This window comes from Aulonocara stuartgranti (assembly GCF_965226115.1).
Source record: "Aulonocara stuartgranti genome assembly, chromosome: 14".
Classification (NCBI taxonomy): Eukaryota; Metazoa; Chordata; class Actinopteri; order Cichliformes; family Cichlidae; genus Aulonocara; species Aulonocara stuartgranti.
Genome location: NC_138950.1, coordinates 13,068,964 through 13,091,332, shown reverse-complemented (window position 1 = coordinate 13,091,332; position 22,369 = coordinate 13,068,964). Strand labels below are relative to the sequence as shown.

Genomic DNA, 22,369 nt, shown 5'->3' with positions numbered 1-22,369 from the left:
TCACGTCTCATTTGCCTGTTGTTTCTGCCGTCTGTGTGCGCTCGTAAAGTGTGACTGGCAGCGGTTCCCAGCCTATTTGCTCTTTACAAAATAAAAAAATAAAAAAATAGAAGAAAAAGAGGGGGGTGATCTGAATTCATTTTACACATTAACAGAATTGTTTGCTTTGAAGTTAAGAAGCAGTGTCTACACTGGTAACTGATGGACTACTTTATTTAAGTTTAGTTTAGGTTTTTATTGCAGATTCCAGTATTTTGTAGCAGAAAGGATGGCATTACACACACACACACACACACACAAAGGATCAAATTGTTCATTTCATGCTTTGTTGATGCATATGTTTTAAGCACAGCAGTAGTGCTTCTCCGTAATGTAAGAAAAACCTGACAAAATGTGGAAAAACTTGTGAATGTGGACGTTTACAGAGTGAAATTTTACTTCTTTACTTTTCAGCTCAATCTTGTGCAGCAATTGTAATATTCTGGCCCAGCGGGGCAGCATGTGGCTCATGAACAGACACGACCTAATACATTTATTTGACTACAACTTTTGGTTGGAACAAACTTTTGGTTGGTTTGGTTTGGCTTAAACATGGGTGACAAATTAAAGGAATAAACAGAGGTCATAAGCTGTTGGGCTGTTACACGCTGTCAGAAAGTCTTAAGTGCATGCTAAATTTCTGGTTTTCTGCAAGGGGGATCTTTCTTCATGCAAACACTTCTGCTTAGCCAGTTTAGGGTCGTGGGAGCATTGGAGCCCAGCTGAGGTAGGGCGAGAAGCAGGGTACACCCTGGACAGACGACCATTTACCCTCACAGGCAACGAGGCTAATCACTACACTGCCGTGCGTCCCGGGATGAAACAGCATCAGTGCAAAATATGTTCCTTTACCTAGTTTTCTGTGCACAGTACTAGGGAGTGCTGTCTGGCAAAAAATATCTCACAAGGTGTTCAAGTGAGTCAGGTTTGGGTCATATCAGCTGGGGCATTGTAATCCTAGAAACAACCAGTTTCATGAGTTTTATGAAAATGTAAAGTAAAGACCATTTAAGCATACCCACAGCTAACCATTTTATTCATTTAACATTTCAAATGTTTGTTTATTATTTTTGCTAATCGGTTTCATGTTACATCACATGCAGCTAGTGGTGTTAAAATGCTACAGATCACCTGAGCTTTAATTTTCAAGTACTCTCACATGTCCCTTGGGAATTACTGCAGCATGGTCTCTCCTCTCTCTCTCTCTCCAGTCTCTGATGTCCTAATTCAACCCTCTGAACAGTTTTCAGCACAGTTACAGAGCCCGGGCTACCATCTACACTGAGACAATGCTGCTGATCCCTCTTAACGGTTTATTGGCTCCTGCCACAAACTTTCACAGTCTCAAGCTGTTTATAGAGTTTATATATCATCTGGGCTACTTGCAAACAGCTGGAGTCACTCCAGGCCCTGTGGTGACCTCCAATGGCGCTCTGCCAGAGCCACAGCTGGCCTGTGTTTCATCCCAGATGTGAAAGAAGTCCATATATCAGGTCTGCACAGCACAGTGAAAATTCAACCTCATAATTAAAGGTAGTGGCAGAATTTACTGTACGATTCTCTGTTTTGTTTTGTTTTCTGCTCGCCTGATGGTTTGGGGCTTAACAGGTTACCGTGCCAATGTTCCTCAGTTTCTCATAAAGTTCCCTCTGAGTAGGCTGTGAATGTTTTATTGTGTAATCTATTTTAAAGCTATATGACTTCAATCCGGTCAGCTAAATTCCAGGTTGCAGTGTTTACTGTTCCACTCTATAATAATCACAACACTCTTATTCTCTAGTGCTCTGCGTTTTTTCAGCTCACTCAGGGATATTTTAAGTTTCATATAAGCTACAGTACGTTGCGGTGTTCATTACTTCCCACTGACTAGAGGAAACCTTAGGATGTGTATGTATATTACTAATGTTATAGAAGAACTTATTTTAAAACGGCTTCATATAATCTTCGTTTGTTCAGACCAAATAAAGATGGTCCTTTATAGTGTAAAGTTGCATGAATGCAGTGATTCCCAAACAAAGGTTTAAGACCACCTACATGGTCCTTAAACGGAGGTTTGGGGTTAAGGGAGGTGCGATATTAACAGCTGAACGGATGAAATAAAGATACATGTTATACAGTGTTTCTTTGGTTTGTTTTTCTGGTGAAAGAATTTCATCTGATGGATATCTCAATCTTAATTTAAGCTAAATAGTAGCAACTCTCTTTAACTTAACTGCTTACTTATTGTAGACATACAGACCAGTTTATAAGTATTTGGGCTAACTATCTTGTTCTTTTTCTTGGGCTCTGATTGTCAGTGCATTCAGTTTGAAGGTACCATGTTCAAGCTTTAATTGGAGTTTATATCGATCATGTGAAAAGGACAGTCTTCTTGTGACTCTGAAGTCCTGACAATAACTAACAGCACTCTCAATAGTTTCATAGGAATTACCAAATATTACCAAAATATTCTAGAGTCAAATATGAAGCCGTCTGTCCAACGGCTAAAGCTTGTCCCAAATGAGTCGCACAACAACACAATGAAAAAGAAAAGAATCAAGGTGTTGCAATTTCCCAGCCAAAGTTCAAACTTCAGCATGATTGAAGCGCTTTGGCTGCAAACTTCAATGAGCTGAAGCAAGGCTGTAAGAAGAGTGGCTCAAAAGTCATCCACGGCAACGTGAGAAAATGATAAAGTCATACAGAAAACGATTCCTTCAAGTTATTGCTGCTAAAGGTGGTTCTGCAAGCAAGTTTTTCACAGGACTGCAGACAGTCCTCTGTAAAAAGAACTGTGTGGGATAGCAAATTGAACGGTAGTGCAGTGGTTAGCCAGAGGCCTTTTCCAGAGAACTTTGCATATTCTTCCTGTGCCTGTTTCCTCAGGCCAAAGACATGCATGTTAGGATAATGATGATTCCAAATCGGTAGTGAGGGTGAGTGAATTATTGTGTCTCTCTTTGTGGTAGCCCTTTCATGGACTGGCAACAAGAAACAACTTTCAGACCGTTTCGACCTTTATCTTTTATGGCAGGAGATCTAGATATTGTGTTTTATGTAGTGTGATAGTTGCATTTGCAACTAACTGGTGATGCTCTTCCAGGGTTTCTATTTTCATCTCGTGCTAACTGTTGGGTCTTTCTGCCTTTAGTGGAATAAAGGAGAATACAGCTAAATCGGACTGAGATCAAGTTGCTGACTTGGGTTGACCTCTTGACCTTGAAGACTTTTTTGATTGCTGAAATGTTGTTTAATGAGTTGTGGTACCTTTGACTGTGCTCGAGTACTCAGGACTATCCTGTAAAGACCTTTTATCTTTTGCTTGCATCAGCAGTGAACACATCAATAAATGCCAGTGTGGCAGTTCCACTACTACCCATACATGCCCAAGCAATAGCAAACATACAGCGTTTGATAGATGACTTTTTTTTTTGTCATGAGCTGTTGCCATTTTTTCCCTCTAAACTTTTCACTTTCCATCATTCTGACAGGGGTTGATGATTTTCCAGGTCTGTGCTGGTTTCTTTGTGTGTTTTTGCCAACTCCATCTAGTTCTTCTGTTTTTCAGGCGTACCAATGGTTTGCATCTTGTTGTGAATGCTCTGAGGTTAGGGTCTTTAAGTGATCTGTTAATCATTGAAAATGAACTAAAGAAGGTAACAAAACATCTTTAGGTTTGTAAAAACGTTTCACATCTCATCCCAAAGGTTTTTTGTGTTTTACAAATTGTGGCGAGGCCAAGGTATTTAACCCCAAGTGACGGTCCACATGTGAGTCGTCATATGAGCTAAGGTGTGGGGAAAAAAAAATCTATTGGGCTGATACCCGATTTACAATTCTGCAGGGAGCCTTTGTAGGGTCTACGATGTAACCTACATAAAGGGCTCACATTGTTGTCCACATTTATGCTCGATTGTGATCCATTACGTCTTAATTACCGTGCTGTCATGTCCTGATGTTTCACAAGTGGTGCCAGATAATAGAAAAATACTTTCCCTCCCTCCTGGATCCTCATTTTTTGTTGTGGTAAGTGTTTTTTCCAGGGCTAAGACTATTTGTCCCTATAGATTTTCCACTTCTTTCAACATTCCCTCACATCCATTCGACTAGTTTCCTCAGTCTACCTCCAGGTATTTGCTGACATTTGTAAGTCCTTGCATTGATGGTATTATTTCTTATATTGAGATGATGATTGTGATTCTCTGACTGATACATTCAAAAAACAGAAATGCACAAGAGGAATAAACAGCGCTGAAACTACTGTGACTTTTCCACATCCACCATGTGACCTATTGAGGTCACCTGAGGCAAGGTGTTATTGGAGGTTGAAGCGCCTGGAAAGGGAACTCAACAGTGTACTTTAGGTATCATAAGCCAGCGGTCCCCAACCCCCGGGCCTCGGACCGGTACCGGTCCGTGAGTCGTTTGGTACCGGGCTGCGAGAGTTGAGGCTCAGGTGTGAAATGTATAGTTTTCAGGGTTTTTATCGGTTTTCAGCGTTATTTTGTTATCGTTTTTATCGTTTACTCTGTTTTCCTTGGTCTTTTCATGTGTGTTATGAATAAATCTTCTTTTTTTCGGTACCAGTACTAGTTTTATTTTGTTGTATTTATCCGCGACACCTTAAAGGCCGGTCCATGTAAATATTGTCGGGCATAAACCGGTCCGTTGCGCAAAAAAGGTTGGGGACCGCTGTCATAAGCCATCACCTCTGTTAAATAATGGTTATTCGCAGTGGACATAGATGGCCTTCTTCTTTAGTCTGTCAAATCATCGGTCCTCTTGGTCCAAATTTGAATTGCCATCTTCCAAAGATGTCTTTTGTCCTTTAGGTCCAGGTGTACAGCCGACTGTTGCACAATCATCTATGCTGTCCCACGTTTTTGTGGAGTAACTGTTTAGTTTGTCCTATGTATAAGTCCGAGGATTCCTCACTGCACGGCACATAATAAGCTGTTTAGCTTGTGCTGGGTGTTTCGTCGTTGGGATGAGACAGTTTTTTTCTGATGGTGTTGGCTCCTTCTTTTTTTCTTTTTTCTTTAAAACATCCTCAAGTCTCGTTATCCTCCATCTACCAGCTCACTTATCAATTCCTAGTTTTCCTGCTTACTCCTGCTTTATTGACTGAAACCAGCTGCTGGAAAACCAGCTACCTTTGAGATACCTCAGGTAAATTGCTTGATTTACGTTGTCATTTGGTTCACCGCTCCTAACTGACAGACAGCTCCGCATCAATCAGCTCTGTGCCACATGCAAACTCTGTTGTTCATGAATTAATGCAGAAACAACAGCACGAGAAACTTTTAGACTTTCAGGTGGATGTCCAGTTACTTATGAACGACTCAGTGTGAAAATGCACATTAAAGTGGTACTATTAAAATACTGGAATACATGTTTTTGATAAATTGAAAGGTTGAGAGCCAGCCAGGTGCATTATCAGAAAGTTCAGCCACCAATGGGCGATCAAACAACCTCAATTAGTAAATCAAACTGACGACCATGTGTAATTTTCTTAGTACTTCTTCTTTTATTAATTCAGGTACTGACTGGATTTAAATATTTAGCGACAAAATGATTTTATTCCAATTATTAAATATGTATGTATTATGTTTATAATATGCTTTATGATTCATTCAGTGGTTAGTAGTTTTGTTTTTCATTTCAGAAGAGCAGATGGGGTGGTCTGACTGCCTTGCTCATGGGTAACAGGTGGATGTTCTTATTTTTTCCCTCTGTGGATCTGGTCTTTCTAACCTTATCTAACTTTAATTTCCTGGAAAATAATTTAGCTTCAAAAGCAAATGCACAAGTTTGCCTCGGAAAAAAAAGAAAAAAAATGACAATCACCTCCCTAACCCCTCCACCTCCGTCGTCAGTCCGAGGCCACGCTCAGTGGAGGAGCAGATTGAGTGGGAGCAGTGTTAATGTAATCTCCTCTGTTTAATTAGAGTGAGCGTGGTGGGCAGCTAAAGCAAACCGCATTACCCGCCATCTGGTGAGGAGCATCTCTGCTTTTACCCACTCTCACTATCATTAGCCTCTACAAGACAAGATACAAACACATACATGACAGCTATTTATTCATCCTGCCACTTTCAATACAGACTGCATGCTGCATACCATGATGAGGCCATACTCACGCTTAGACCTGTCATAAATGCATTGTCCTGTAATTACAATATGTTGCACAACAAAACCTCAAATCTGAAATTTAACTATAAAAGCCACAGACACCGGAGCTTTATAAAGGAGCGTGTGGCATTCCTGCTGTGACTTCCTATATATTTAATATACAGGAAAGGCCAAGGAATCGGACTGAGAAAGTAATCTTCCTGCATTTATTATCACTTTGCATACGGATATTACTTTACACAAGAATTAATCCAGCTTTTACGTTGATTTAACTGCAAGCTTATCCTTAGTGGATCCTAAATGGAGGTCTTCAACTCTATCACAAGAGGGCAGTGTGTTACTACAGTTCACGTCTAGCTTTGGCTGCGGGAACGGCTCAGAGCTCAGAGGATTTACTGCTCCGCAGAAGGCAGAGCTTACTGGCAGCCAGTAGAGCAGTACAATTATCGAAGCACAGAGGGAGCGAAAAGCTGACAGTAAGAGTAAGTGTGTGTGTGGCCACTGGGGATTCAAAACCCTGCCCTCACCTCGTGCTGCCTCATTACCTGTGCGGCTTACAGTGGCAACATGTGATTGTGCTGTGACACTGCAGACGCACGGAGCCAACAGGCATGCTTTAGCAGAGTTAAGGTTCAGTTCAGTAATTTCTGAATATATTCATCCGATGCCCCCGCAGAGCCCGATGCTTTGGACCTGTCTGCAGGAGGAGGATTTTTGGCCCGTGTTTTTTAGGCCCTCTCAGATGCATGTGGCACATTTACTGATCCTACCCCTGCGACTGCCATGTTTTGCTGAGGCTTCCTCCACCCTACTTTGCTGTTCAAGTGGAAAAAGACTGCTCCATCATCTCAAATGCTGGCTGAATAACTGCATGAAGCTCCAGGCTTATGAGAAAACCTGTCTCCTTTTTTTCTTTTTTTACAAAATTGGAGAAATCTGAATTAATGTGCATATTTTACCAGATAGCCCAATTTTCTCCTCTTTGCCTTCTTCTCATTCTGCCTCGATGCTACACATTTCTGCATACTGTAGATGAAAAATGTTGTAAAGATCCAAGTATTCTACACAATCAATGATTCATGTTCTGTCTTTCTTTATTTCATCCTCATAGCAAGATTCTTAATTATGTTTAAGATACCCAGGAAAAACCTGACCCCAAATCAGTACAACACTGCTCTGCGTGATCACCTTTATCCTATTATGAAAATTTCTATCAATTTCAACGTGAGCATGAAACCATGTAAATGATCTGCTAAGCTATTCTCAGTCACCAGATTTTAATCCAGTTGAAGGAGACTTGGACCAATTTGTCACCTTCTCCCCAGATTATTACCGCATCTATAAAAGCTTTATATACTGCTTCCAAAAGTTTTAAAGATAAAACATGCTATTTTTGTAATGCACGGAGGAAGATTTTGGAAAGAAAGCCAGGTTTACAATTTCTCGCCGTCGTTTCCAGTCTTTATGTGGAGCCAATCTCACTGTCTCCTATTTTTAGCCTCCCATTTATCTGACAGATAGAGTGATATAAATTTTCTCATTTATCTCTGCTCCTTTAAATAAGTCTTACTTTAAGAACAAAACACAAAGGTACACATTGGAAATGTGGCAGGTGGTGTTAATCAAGAAGTGCCTGACAGATCTGTGGAGGTGTATTTAATGCACGCACACACACACGCACACACACACACACACACACACACACACACACACACACACACACACACACACACACACACACACACACTGCTGCATTTTGGATTGTGTCCTTAACAAGCTCCACACTTCCCTTGCTGGATCTGTGTGCACTCCAGCCTTTAATGTCTGTCTCTGCAGAGGGGTCACAGCCAAAAGCATTATTGGCACAACACTCTTGACAGCCCACATAAACAGTTTGTTTCTAAATGCCTTGGTAGGCTGGACTTTTGGGGGGGGGGGGGGGGGGGTAAAAAGCAGTTGAGACAAAAGCTGCCTAAACCTTGAAAGAAAAAAAACAAAACAAAAAAACCAATCCCTCTCTTCTGCTCAGTTAGAACCTACTGTGGGATTTCCGAGTGGGGACCGAGGGACCGCATCTGATGTTCAAGGTCTGGACATTGGACAGAGGCACACATACTAATGGCTGAGATAAGAGCGGGGCTGATCAAATCTCAGTGCACCGAGCAGAAAGACAACCCCCACCCCTTCAGAGCAGAGCAGAGAGATAGATGCAGCTCCAAACTGGGCAGCAGCCAGAGTCCTCACAGTGGAGCCTCACACTGTGATACATGAATAAATGAATGAATGTGGTCAACACTGGGACTACTGTTATTGTTGTGGGCACATTGGTGGGGGTGAGGGGGTCTTAATAAATTTAAATTCCTGATGGAGAGATGCATGAGCCAGGTTCTACCCAGGTCGTCATGATCCGTTATCGATCTAGTTTTGTGGTGTTCGAGCTGTTTATATGACAACTGAGACATTAATCCAACCATTATGGTGTTTATTATTATTGTTATTATCATTATTTTTTAAATAGTTTTAAAAAGGAAAGTCGATTCAGCTTCATATCACTTTGAAGCTTTAACTTTTGGTGATTGAGATCATATTTTTATAATAAAAGATGTTTATCAGAGGCGTGTGTCCCATTTATTATCATGCCTTGACTAACTGTTGCAAAAGTTTAACAAAAATAGATAAACTTGGAATTGCATTTTGTCTTTGTGGATCAAGAAAAAACATATGATGAGGTGTCAAGAGAGGAAGTGTGGTACTACTGTGGAAATCAGTATTTGAAGTTGGTGCGGGACATTGGGACAATCCAGTTGGAGTGACAGATGAGTCCCAGGTGGTGGTGGGATTACATGAGCGAGCGTCTCTGAGTCCCTTCTTGTTTGTAGTGGTGATGGACAGGTTGACAGATGAGGTCAGGCAGACGCCTCTGTGGACTATGACATTTGGAGATGACACTGCGACCTATAGTGAGAGTAGAGAACAGGTGGAAGAGAGCCCGAAGAGGTGGAGGTATGCACCGATGAGAATAAGAACGAAAGTAAGTAGAAACAAGGCAGAATACATGTGTGTGAATGAGAGGGAGTAGGTGGAAAGGCAAAGATGGAACGAGCAGAGGGAGTGAAGGTCCATCCGAAGTAACAGAAACCGCATAAGAGAGGTGAAGAAGAGAGTGCTGGCAGGGTGGAGTGGGTGGAGATGAGTGTCAGGGGTGATTTGTGACAGAAGAGTGAAAGGGCAGGTTTCCAAGATGGTAGCGAGACCTGCTAAGATGTATGGTTTGGAGACAATGGTGCTAACAAGACGACAGGTGGCAGAGCTGAAGATCAGAGGGTTTTTGATGAGAGTGTGGGCAGGGTTAGAAATGAGTGTATCAGAGGGAGCAGTTTAAAAAAAACACAAGGTTAGAGGAAAGGTTGAGATGGTTTGGACAGGAACAGAGGAGGGATAGTGGATATACTGGGTAAAGGATGTTAAATATGGATGCAAAAGGAAGATGGGATTCATGGATGAAGTGAAGAAGGACAGGTTGGTGTGACAAAGAGGATGAAAGGGATAAGGTAGTATTCAGGCAGAAAACAGGAGCAGCCAGAAGAAGAAGAATCTTTTGAGATTTGAGATAACAGAAGCAACTGTAACAGCAAAACCTCACAGTTAAAAGAAAAGAATTTAAAAAATGGAATAAAGTCCTTAAAAAACAAACAAACTACAAATCCACTTAATATATCCTGATGGCAAAGCATGCGTCTGGTGACAGAACAATGGATTCTGGATAAAGAAAATGATCCCTCAGCATATTAGGAGGTTGGTTTGAAACATTTCTGTCAAGCATCAGATCAGATCGCATGTTCGCTTCACAAATGTTCTTAACGACTTCGCCATTATCAAAGTTAACGGCAACGCTTTATCCTTCTTAACAACTACTGATACATTAGACACAACCAGCAAAAACAGAACACAGAGCTACAAACAACACCTCAACTGGAATCTGACAGTTTGCTCTTTGTGCTCTTAACAGGATCCACACAAGTAAAGAAACAAGGAAGCAGTGGTACAGGTATTTCCAGACCATTTTCCTTGTTCTTTAAATTATTATTATTATTATTATTATTATTATAACTTAGAGTAGGTGGGTGAGAGGAGGATGTTAGCCAAGCTGAAGTCCATTATGGGCAACACTTCTCAGCCCCTGCATGAGACCTGAGCAGCTCCTTCAGCAGCAGACTGTCACAGTCATGGTGCAGGACAGAGCGCTATCGCAGGTCCTTCATCCCGACAGCAGCCAGACTGTAAAAATATCCACACAGAATAAATACTAGCTAAAATACATGTGTATCATTATCACTCCCACTGCACCTTATGTACATATACAAATAATACTAATAACAATAATTACCTGGGTGTATATAGTAACCATATGCACACAGCATAGTATTCTGGCTTTTTTGTACACTCATCTTTCTTACTTATCTATTTTTTTCTTTCTATTTTTATTTTTCCAGTATCGCTCTAATTCACTTTTCTTCCCATCCCTTGAGCTCCTGTAACAAGTGAATTTCCCCACTTTGGGATTAAATAAACTCTATGTGTCTATTACTTTCAAACATGGAAAAACAGAACAATGGAAAACTTCTATTAAATGATATGTTATATTGTTATATTAGGTTAGAAGACAGTATAAAGAAAACCATAAAACACGTGGAAAATTTCTGCAAAATATGAAAGCAGAAGCCATTTTCGTACTGTAGCTAATTCATAGACTGCATATTGTAGCACCAGAAGAAGCAAAAAAAACAAAAAGGAGGATGCATGCAAGAAAACAAAACACATAAACAAATGCAGGTGCATATCCCTGACTGAAAATGGCTTCATTCATCTTCGCAAACAGTTTCTCACAAGTGAATGGCAGCTATATAAATCACTGTTTACTCGGCTGTCTGAGAAAACAAATTTCACCAGAAGAGGGAGACATGAAATCCCTGTGAAAATGACCAAACAGCAGCTACGCTCTCCTCGCTCTTGTTTGAGTCTGCAATAGAACAATTCAGCTCAACGCTAATATCATCAAATATTATTAACCTCACAGCCCTACCAATATGAATTTCAGCCGCGGTTCCATTACATGCAATTTACGGTGCTGCCGCTATGCTCATTTCTTTGTGTTTGATTTCCAAATAATTCCATATGACACCTGTTAGATGAGCCGAGTAGATGTGGGTCATCTTTTGGATTTGGCCCTGACAGTCAGACGAGGAGGAATTTTCTTCCTGGCAGTCGTTCGCTTCACCTGGACTCTAATCCCATACCATCAATATGACAGAAATAAGTAATCCTGTATCAAATGCTCTTTTAGCTACACAAGTCTAATTCACCGTATCCTCGGAATAGGAATTTAATGTCTCTTCAGGAAATGAATTAATGGCGGACTCTGAGCTCCTCTCCGAGAGAGTTCGAGATATTTTATCACCCTCTTCAAACAGTTCACATCTTCTTCATCTCCGCTGTTAATTATTTCATCTATTTTTGGAATAAACGAGTCATTGGGGTCACTTATAATCACCTAATAACACAAAGAAGATGTTCAAAATACAGAAAAACAAGGAAAAAAAATTGACGGCGTGTCAGTTAAAAAGTGAAGAGAGAAGAGAAAGTCTAATCTGTCAGCAGGCAGACAGAACAGACTTCATTTTGTTCTTGAGTGCTGAGATGATAGCTTTGGATTTCAAATCATGCGGATTGACGTGATGTGAGACTTTTCAACAATCTCCAATAATGACCTTTTCTCAGAACCTACAAACTGCCAGGTAATAACGTGTCTCGGGTGAAAATAGACAATCTTTTGGCACAGGTGAAAAGTGTTACCTCGCATCTCGCTGGAGATGCTCCCCTCCTACAAAGGCCCGTTTCAGCTTGCTTCCACAGGCCCCACGACCCCCACCTCCCCCGGACAAACAACAGCTTCATTCTGTGCCACCGCTGCTGACCTCATTGTCTCTTTGTGAAGGGAAAATCCAGAGTTGCATTCTGTTAAATGGCAAATGGTGCATCGACTGCGAGCGGGACAGACCTTTGCACCACGAGCGCAGGCCTACAGATGAGCACGGACACTGCTGACTCTTCTTCAGGACCGTATGCAAGGAAAACATGGTAAGAAAAGGGGAACTCGACATTCACTACACCTTTCCTAACGTACGTCTAATGTATGCATGCCTGACAACAACATAACTGTTACCTCCTCCTTACACCTAGACCCTTCTCTTCAAACTACTCAAACAGCAGTTTGTCCCCTTCTAATGCTTCCTCTCTTTCGAAATAATGTGTCTGTTGACCTAATGCCGTGTGAAATTTCTCACAAAGATACTTTCTGAAACCAGTCTTGGTTACTCATAGATTAGTCTAACTGAAATGACACCTTAGCCCCAGGTAAACATAAGCCCAACGGTATCAATCAGGGGCATCAGTGGTAAAACGTCTGTTTGATCCAAACATTTTCTGCCGGGGTAAACGGAGCTGATCGTTGCTCGATAAAAGTTTTAATTTAACCAGAATTCACTGTGCCACAGTCATGCTTAAAATAGACAACGCTTCTTTGCACAGCACAGGTTTACCTAAATCTATATTTCTGAAACCGCCCCCAGTCCTGGACTACAAAAACTACATATCCAAAATCACATGTTTAGCTTGCGTCAAACACCACAGTGTTACATGACAGCAGATGGTATGGGATTTATTTAGACTGACTGCGTGCTGTAATTGTATAATTCCAAGTCTGCATCTCACATTTATGGAGAGCTTTATTATAATTACTGCAGTGCTCTCAATATGTTGCTTTTAGAAGCAGATGCTACTTTCACAATCACAAACAGACGCTCAGACATCAAAGTAATAAAAGAAAATCTCCTAAAATACAAACCGAAAACACAGCCTCATATTATTAAGTGTAGTCCAATGCATAGAAAAATAACTTGAACGAGCTCATTATACTTTAATCACCCAGGAAGAAAGGTGACACACACCTGTACAAATCTGACTCCATACATCTGGACCGGTCGGTGTTAAAAAAAAACACCTGTCCTCTTAATTAAACCTGACAGAGCGTGACAGGCAGACTCTTGCTGATGAGCGAATGGTCAGAACACAGTTTTTGTCCTGAGTAAGCAAACTTAGCAAAACTTTATGAAACAAGAATAGAATGGAAGTTGAGGTCTGACATGTCCACTGGGGTTCTTGCAGAGTCTTGATGGAGACACATTATCAGTGATTGAAAACCCAGTGGCTGTCAGTCATCCCTTTCACTCTGAGAAAACAGCGGGAGTTGCAGGGGCCAAAGGAGTGCAAGGCTGGTTAAAAGGATTTCAGTCTACTACTCAAGGTAAGCTCCAGCAGTGCACCGCCCGATGGGCATCAGACATCAGACTTCAATAACAATCTTGCTCCATTTGTGCAAAAAAGAAAAAAACAACAACACTAACACGTTGCTTTAAATGGAATAATGAGACTTTGTACTGTTGCACAACATCTGCAATGCAGTGCCAAGATGTACAGCAGCGCTTTCTTGTGAAAGCCTAGCCTGTAGATTTAGTGTTTAATAAATCTAACTGTCTCTGTGCTGTGCATCTGTGTGCAATATCTAATGGCTGACATTTAACAGTTTCTCTCGGCTCCCATCGGAGCTCAACAAGCATTAACTCCAGTATTAACTGTTGCTTTAGCTCACAGGCTGGTGAGGCTGCTGGCAGCGGTGTGCGCAGTCGGACTTCTCGGAGGATTGGTTGTAGGTGTCTGGTTTCTAGGTGAGTCATTGTGTCTGTGAAAGAATCTCTAAATGAGCTCAGTAAGAAACAGGAAGTGGAAATGAATGCGCAAACGGCCCAGTTTGAGATACTTAAACGCCTGTGAATCTTAAGGTCAATGTAAATTTAGACAGAGCTTATTGAATATTAGCATTTAAAGGTTCAATTATTTTCTTGATACATATACAGCAGGAGCTGCTTGTCAAAGTTTTGAAAACTTCCCGGAGACATCATTAGTTGGAATGCTGCAGTTTAAATTAGTACGTGCCAGCATGTTTCAGAAGGCTGCATCATTTTTTTTTTGTGTTAACAACACCAAGGAGACCAATAGCTTTAGTCCCGGTACCTAAATGCTTTTCCTAAGTGATTTAATTGGCTGACATGTCTGCACTCATATCACAGAACCATGAGGTTATAATATGTGTACAATGTGGGTTGGCATTGTCTTGCTGAAACACCCATAAATCTGACCTGAAAACCACATTGTTGCATTGTTATGCTGCATGACAGCATATGCTACTCTAAAACCTCTTCTCTGCATGCAGCAATAACGGTGCCTTTCACGCACGTCATGTCCACTAATGGATCCCCATACCATTACAGATGCTGGCATTTTAGCTGTGCATTGATGTGCATTGGTCCCTCTCCTCCTTAGCTCAGAGGAAAATGGTTTTTAGAAACAATCTCAGATTTTTAATTAGTCAGACTACAAAAGAGTTTTCCACAGAATTTGCCTCAGTCCATCTCAAATGAGCTCGGGCCCAGAGAATCGTGAGGCATTTCTTCATCTTTTAGCTTGTACTTGCAGATACCCGAGTGTTACTGAGTCCATTCACTGATTTTTATTTTAACCCGCTTTTAATGCAGTTCAAGCAACTCAAGATTGTTTTTGTTTAACCCTTTTCCATACATTTATTTAGCTTCTCTGAATCTTTTAATGATATTATGTGCAGTAGATACCTCATTCCTTAAGTCCTTTGCAGTTTTAGACTGAGAATCATTACACTGAAGTTGTTGAACTATTTGCCCACAGAGTTGTGAACCCGTCTCTCTTCTTCTGAAAGAGTCAGCCTCTCTGGAATGCTCTTTTATCCCCAATCATGTTACTCATTAAACTAATCAGCTGTGAGATCTTCCTCTCAAGTTTTTTTTTCTCATCTAGTCTTACACAACCTTTCCAGGGTTTTGTTGCTCTCATCAGAACTTTTAAAATCAAGTGAGAATATGTTTTAAGAAATAATAAACTTTTCATATGTCTTTGTATAGCTAGTAGTTAAACACACATTTTTATTGTTTGGCAAATCATTGCATTGAAATGATATTTCCCTGATTCAGACTTCTGGTGTAAGTAAACTGATACTTTTTTTAAAATGTCAAACAATTTTAATGGACAACATGAAAAATTGATAATTCATTAAATGGTTTGTGTTTTTGGAGCCTTACTATAATCACCAGCTAAAAATCAGGGCAATGTTGGGCTCAGCTGCCCCAATTTAGATTTTTTATTCACTGCATTGAAGTCTCTCAAATTTGATGGAAACATGCGACAACATTCAAGTTAAGATAGAGAAAATGCATTTTGAAAAAATGAATCATTTTTTTTAAATTAGCTGTTTTCTAATTAGCTGGATTTGCAGATAGAAATGAACAATATTTAATGACATTTTAATGCTGTCCCAGACGCTGGTCTGTTTTGGGTTCTCATTCAGATAATCTGGTAATATTAGGAAAAATCAACAATGTTTTGCTGCCCATTTTGCAGCCTGATTAAAAGATTATCTCTTTTAATCCACTTTTAGTCAAACTTTTGCTGAGGCCATCGTCCTCCCAAAGTCCAGTGGGGCTCGGGGACACAAAGGAGACATCCTTCTGCAATGTGACGGAGGATATTTCCGTATCTGACTCGCGGAAAGGTCTGTGTGTACTCCCTCGTGGTAGCGTTTCTTTCACTGTTTTATGAATTATAATGCAGCACGTTAATGTGTGGCTGCTTAGCTTATTGTATGTGCTTCATTATATCAGGTCATGGGTCACCTCTGAAGTGTTTCTTAATTGAATAGAAACAAAAATTAAAATTCAGCAGCTGCTACTTGTTGTCTTCTCTTCACTCCTGAGAGATGCCCATTGACCGACATGAAAACATCACACATAATAATCTGTTTCTACTGACTACATTAGCATAGATACTTGTGTTTTCCCTAATCATTTCCCACTCATAGAAGGGGCTTGATCATAAACGTTGACTGAGAGCTTGTCTCTGGAGGGATTTTCAATCAATCAGGTTCAGTGTTTTACAGAATCAGTCCCGAGAACTCCCTCCTGGAGATCCAGCTGGGGAAGCTGCCCACCTGGCTTCCAGTGTGCTATGAGAGGTGGAACTCTTCGCTGGGAACACTGGTCTGCAGACAGCTGGGTTATCTGAGGTGATGCTTTTCCGCAGTCTGCGAGGATCACATGCTGCTTCTTTATAGCACCATTTAAAAAAGCTGAGAGCCCATTCTCTAACTTGGTTTAATTTTAGGTTGAAGGCTCGCCTTATTTATGATCTATTAATACCTCATTTACAATCTTGCTTCACACCTCATGAGACTAAATTATCGCAATACTCACTCCCACCCATTTTTCAAATGTTCCCTTACCAGACTGACCAAGCATAAAGGAGTGAACCTTACTGATATCGGGCCAAACTACACTGACGGCTTCATACAAATTACCTCAGAACAAAAGAGCAGCCTGGAAAATATGTGGCAGTTCAGGTAAGGCAATCTGTCAGAGGACATCACACTCATAATGGTGCAGGGAAAATTGCGTCCGCTAATACATTAATTATGCATCATTAGTTACCCAATTTATTTTCATTTAGGAGGAGTTGTATCACAGGGAAGGTTATCGCTTTGCAGTGTTTTGGTGAGCAAATTAAACTTAACTTTTAATTTGAGTTTGCGCCTCGCACAAAGGCCAGTAGTGTTTTTGTACAAAAGCTTTATATGGGAGCAGGATGAATGATGGCGTCTGCTGCTGCTCTTTCTGACCAACCCAATTCCGTTTCATTTTGATGAATGGATCTCTAGAGTGTGGCACACGAGCAAAGCTACCCAGGATAATCGGGGGCGTGGAGGCCACGCTGGGCAGGTGGCCCTGGCAGGTCAGCCTTTACTACAGCAACCGTCACACCTGCGGAGGCTCCATCATCACCAGTCAATGGGTAGTCACAGCTGCCCACTGTGTACACAAGTAAGACTGCTGACCTGACAAGTACTAAAGGTCAGAGGTTGGAGCCACGATGAAGGATAAAAATCAGTCATTAACAGCTGTACCGGTGTAGCAGTATCAGGATTTACTCTCTTTTCTTTTCCCAAATGTCAGCTACAGGCTACCTCAGATATCCAGCTGGGTGGTCTATGCTGGCATTGTGACTCGCAGCTCTGCTAAAACAGCTCAGCATGCAGGATACGCGGTGGAGAAGATCATCTACAACAAGAACTACAACCACAGGACCCACGACAGCGACATAGCACTGATGAAGCTGCGGACCCCGTTCAATTTCTCAGGTCAGTCTCATCGCAGCACTCTTTAAAAACAAACAAACAAAAAAAAACCACACACACACACACACAAAAAAAAAAAGTACTTTGGCTTCAGTTTACCTTTTTATATGCTAATAACAATTTATCATAAACAATATAAGTGGTATTGCTAGTGATATACACTTCAAATGAAAAGCATCCCAATATCTTTAACATCTCACAGAATCAGCTGTTCAGACATAAGCTTATGGTCTCAGCAACAATTAAAGCACTGCCTCCAGATGTTTTGAGACATCCTGAGGGATCTTTAGGTCTGTCTTTGTCATTTTGTTTCTTCTTTACCTTACAACATAAGGAGCCTTGAAATGACTTGTTTTGAATTGACATAAATAAAAATGAACCGAATTACAGATGTAGCTTCCAAAGGACAGAATACATAAATATGCAAATACTGTACAGTGTAAAAAAAACAAACAAAAACAAAAAAATCAGGCCATCATATAGAATCCAATGAGAGAGACGCAGGGCTATTTTTGTACACGATGCATTTTATGTAGATTCGGTTATATTTAAGTTATTCTGTGAGTTTGTATGGCTGCTACCTTTTTGTTTGCTCTGATCTCAGTGGGAGACAACTTTCTTTATGTTGTATACAGGACCACAGTTGGCTTCTCTATCATAAAAGCTTCCTTGTTTTTCAGCTGTGATTTGATATGAGCGTAGAGACTAAAGAGAAAACAGCTTTCTTGTGATAAACACTGAAGTCTAAACGTGGTAAAACACGTCTCAGTGAAGGGTGGTTTTATAACACTCCTTAACATGACTTATGAATCCAACCATATTCGCAGTACAACTTAATGTCTCTTGTAACTATTTAAATGTATTAAGAGGCAAAATTCCTCCTTTTGACTAGACACAATCAGGCCCATCTGCCTGCCTCAGTACGACTATGACCTTCCAGGAGGAACACAATGCTGGATTTCTGGATGGGGATACACACAACCCGACGGGGGTAAGATGTTACTACACTGCTCTGCTCTTAAACAAATGCATCTCTGCTACAAATCTAATCCATACTCAGATGGTGACAGAGTGAGCCAAGTGTATTAGTGGAGCAGTCCTAAATTGAAACTTTCACCCGTAGTTCATTCACCCGACACCCTGAAAGAGGCTCCAGTCCCAATAATAAGCACAAAGAAATGCAACAGCTCCTGCATGTACAATGGAGAGATCACAGCACGGATGCTATGTGCCGGCTACACAGAAGGAAAAGTGGACGCATGTCAGGTCAGAGGCTTGTTTTGACCACTAGATTTAGCTTCTCTTTTATGAGTAGATGCAGTGAACAGTGTTTGGGTCTACCTCTCCAGGGGGACAGTGGGGGCCCTCTGGTTTGCCAGGATGACAGTGTATGGAGGCTGGTGGGAGTCGTCAGCTGGGGAACAGGCTGTGCTGAGCCCAATCATCCTGGAGTTTACACCAAAGTGGCCAAATTCTTGGGCTGGATCTACGAGATGATAGAGGTAAACAGCATTTTTAAATTCTACAGTGGAGAATAACTAACTATTTACAGGACAGCACAGAGGTTTAGTATCATTCGATACTTCTTTATTGATCTCAAAAGAATATATATATATATACCCCGCCTTTCGCCCTATGACAGCTGGGATAGGCTCCAGCGCCCCCCGCGACCCTGAAAAGGATAAGCGGAAGCGAATGGATGGATGGATGGATGGATATATATATATATATATATATATATATATATATATATATATATATATGTGTGTGTGTGTGTGTGTGTGTGTGTGTTCGATACAGTGCTTTGATTTATTTTATCAACTTTCCTTCTGACTATGCTGTCTGTGTTGAGCGCTCAGTGGATCTGCGCTCGACAGTGCAGCCTAGGCGGAGTAGTCGAACGCAGATTCACTGAGCGCAGGGCAAGCTAGCGAGACAGAAGTTAAGCTCTCCTTGCAACATGGCAATTTGAACCTCCCCCACCCTCATTCAGATCTGGCCAGATGTGACGTATGACCCTGAAGGTAAGCGCGTCATGGACTAAAGTAAAACAGTATGTTGGATGTACCATGCAATGTTCAATTACATGGGTGGGAGCTAGTGTGTTAGCGCTGTTGTTGGCCGTCCAGCCCCATGTGGGCCAGTAGCTCGTTAACGGAGATTTGCCGTGTTGTGGCGTTAATGTCATTTCAACGAGATTTACGCTGACAGCACTAGTGGGAACACAACAAATATGACTGCACATTTACACCAACATCATCCTAGTGCAAAGACAAGTGGAAGCAGACAAAAACAACAAGCACGCATGCTACAAACTTTACCCGAGTCATTTAGACAGCCGTTAGCACATGATTCTCCTTATGGGGACCTGATATGTTTAATATGCTGCTGAGAATATAGCCCAGAAGAAGCGTATAGTATAGCTTTTATTTTGGAAAGAGCCATTTCTCTGTAATAAACTCTTTTCCAAAGATGAGTGATTCCTCAATAAGATACAGGGCTCGCAAAATCGCCTGCCTAATGTCCTGGGGCTAGCGATTTTTCCAGTTGTGCTACCAAAATCTATCTGCCCTGCCCGTCTCGGGCTATCATAGGAAGGAAAAATATGTCAATGCTTTTGCATTCTTTCGGAAATGTAGCTGGGTAATTATGTCATTGGCATCGGTGAGCCACTGCCAATATGTGACATATTGAAATCGCATTTGAATTTGCGCTTGTTTTTTGCTTTCACTTTGCAATTGCGCAAACTATGTATAGAGAGCGACAGCACTGATTGGTGAGTGATGATAATTTGTGCACCAATTCCTCTGACATTGTCTTATCAATCGTTAGCTTACTATGCAAACATGACAAGTGAAATCTCCAGCAGCAAGCTTAAACATGTGAGAGGTTGATCGCGCAGAGAATCGCTGAGCGTTATGTGAGTGCGTGTGTAAAAGCAGCAGGATATATATTGTAGTGGGTCATGGCTGTTCGGGGTTCTGTTTGTACAGTTATGTTTTGTTTATGTTGCCATAGTGACGGGTGACGCCCTCTCGCTGCGACGGTGTGTCCTTCCGGGGTCAGAGGGCGCCCTGTGTGTTGTTGTTGTTGCTGTGCTGTTGCCGCGCTGAGCAGTTAGCTAGCGGCAGTGTTCTTCTGCAGATGTCAATAAACGGCTGTGCTCCCTGGCTAGCTCACGGGAAGCAAGACCAAACGATACCTCCGTCTCCTCCTTGTCTGAGCTCGCCACATTGGTGTCAGAAGTGGGATGATGGTGGCACCCCATGTTCTGACCCGAGTGACTTTTCCCCCGCCGGTCGTGACCGGCCGGTGCGCCAAAAGAAGGCACCTGGACATTTGCAGGACTTTGTGTGGTGTAATGGGGTCGTCGGGGACGACTGACCCCTTGGGTGGGGGCTATGTAGCGGGTCAGGGCTGTTCGGGGTTCTGTTTGTACAGTTGTGTTTTGTTTATGTTGCCATAGTGACGGGTGACGCCCTCTCGCTGCGACGGTGTGTCCTTCCGGGGTCAGAGGGCGCCCTGTGTGTTGTTGTTGTTGCTGTGCTGTTGCCGCGCTGAGCAGTTAGCTAGCGGCAGTGTTCTTCTGCAGATGTCAATAAACGGCTGTGCTCCCTGGCTAGCTCACGGGAAGCAAGACCAAACGATACCTCCGTCTCCTCCTTGTCTGAGCTCGCCACAATATTTTAGTTCTGCTGAGCCAAATAAGACAGGTCAGGGTGAAGAAGTGACAGCCAAAGAAAAGCTTACCACAAAACGGAAAAGTTATGATAAATCAGACTATGAGGCAAAAAGAAAGTGCAGCTTTATGGTTTCATGGACAAAAGAATTTCTGTGGCTGCAATATGACAAGCAAAATAACCAGGGCTGCACATAAGTGGTCCGCAGGTGCGTATTCGCTGTCAAAATAAAAAACGGGCACAAGATAAGAAGTTGCAACGCGTTTGCATACATAAGATTTTCAGGAGGAGGACAGACATTTGTTTAGAACTCTTAAAGATGTCGAAGAAGCAAGCTCCTTTAAGCAATTACTGTGATGTTCCTCCACCTCCAAAGAAATGTCAGAAGGAGTTCGAACCGCAAAAGAAGCACGTATTCTCGGAAAAGTAGTTGCAGGAGGTGAGCTGGCTTCAAACAAATGATGAACGCACAGAGATGTGGGGCGGAATGTGCCGTGAAAATTTAATAAATGACAAATTAAAAAGGCATGAACATTTTTTTGTATCGAAAAAATATCAAACCGTGACACCAAAGTATCAAACCGAACCGTGAATTTTGTGTATTGTTGCACCCCTAATATATTATATATTAAAAAGTTAGCTCCACTTTTGCCAGTTTTAAAACATTATGTAGAAAGAAATGCATCAAAGCAAGCCTGTGAAATAGGTCATTTGTTTTTGTAGAAGTACCCTGCTAGTAACAGCTCTTTGAACTGAGGATATTTACATATCATGGAATTTTTTCTTTTTTTACAGGGATAATACTTTTACTTATCTAAAATGTTACAATAAATTCTTATATCACTACACTGCAGAAAGCGCTAATTAGATTCATCCATGCCGCTATTTGAATTTCTTTCTTTTTGTATTTTCAGCCGGATTGAGATGGAAACTGTAAAACAGAACAGTGATTTCTAATATTAATTCTTTCCTTTTTTTTTGCAGAATTACTGAGGAGGGCTCATGAAATACAACAAAAAGAAGGAAGCTTCTGATGAAACTGGTGGAAACGTTAGAAAACTACAGTTATACATGATACTTTTTATTTTACATGTCAGTTATATAATGTACACATAAAGACAGACTGAAAACATCAACATGCATTTTTACGTTATGTTTTTCATGTATTGAAAATAAATTATGCTTCTTATTGTCATGTGTGGTTTCT

General features: G+C 41.3%; 1 protein-coding gene across 1 annotated transcript; it reads left to right on the top strand.

Annotated features, from left to right (window-relative positions):
• Window positions 1-11,898: 11,898 nt before the first annotated feature.
• tmprss5 (transmembrane serine protease 5) lies at window positions 11,899-22,335 on the top strand. Its single transcript, XM_082503571.1, has 14 exons — window positions 11,899-11,945; window positions 12,146-12,288; window positions 13,375-13,513; window positions 13,854-13,934; window positions 15,734-15,847; window positions 16,222-16,357; window positions 16,577-16,690; window positions 16,798-16,841; window positions 17,006-17,168; window positions 17,301-17,485; window positions 18,375-18,473; window positions 18,606-18,748; window positions 18,832-18,984; window positions 22,147-22,335. Exons 2-14 carry the CDS (start codon window positions 12,286-12,288, stop codon window positions 22,153-22,155), a joined length of 1,383 nt encoding a protein of 460 aa, XP_082359697.1. The 5' UTR covers window positions 11,899-11,945; window positions 12,146-12,285; the 3' UTR covers window positions 22,156-22,335.
• The last annotated feature ends 34 nt before the right edge of the window (window positions 22,336-22,369 follow it).

Excerpts from the sequence above, each read along its gene's own strand:
- tmprss5 (XM_082503571.1), top strand. Across the intron at positions 17,169-17,300 it reads GCTGCCCACTGTGTACACAA|CTACAGGCTACCTCAGATAT; the intron begins GTAAGACTGCTG and ends CCCAAATGTCAG. Across the intron at positions 18,474-18,605 it reads ATACACACAACCCGACGGGG|TTCATTCACCCGACACCCTG; the intron begins GTAAGATGTTAC and ends TTTCACCCGTAG.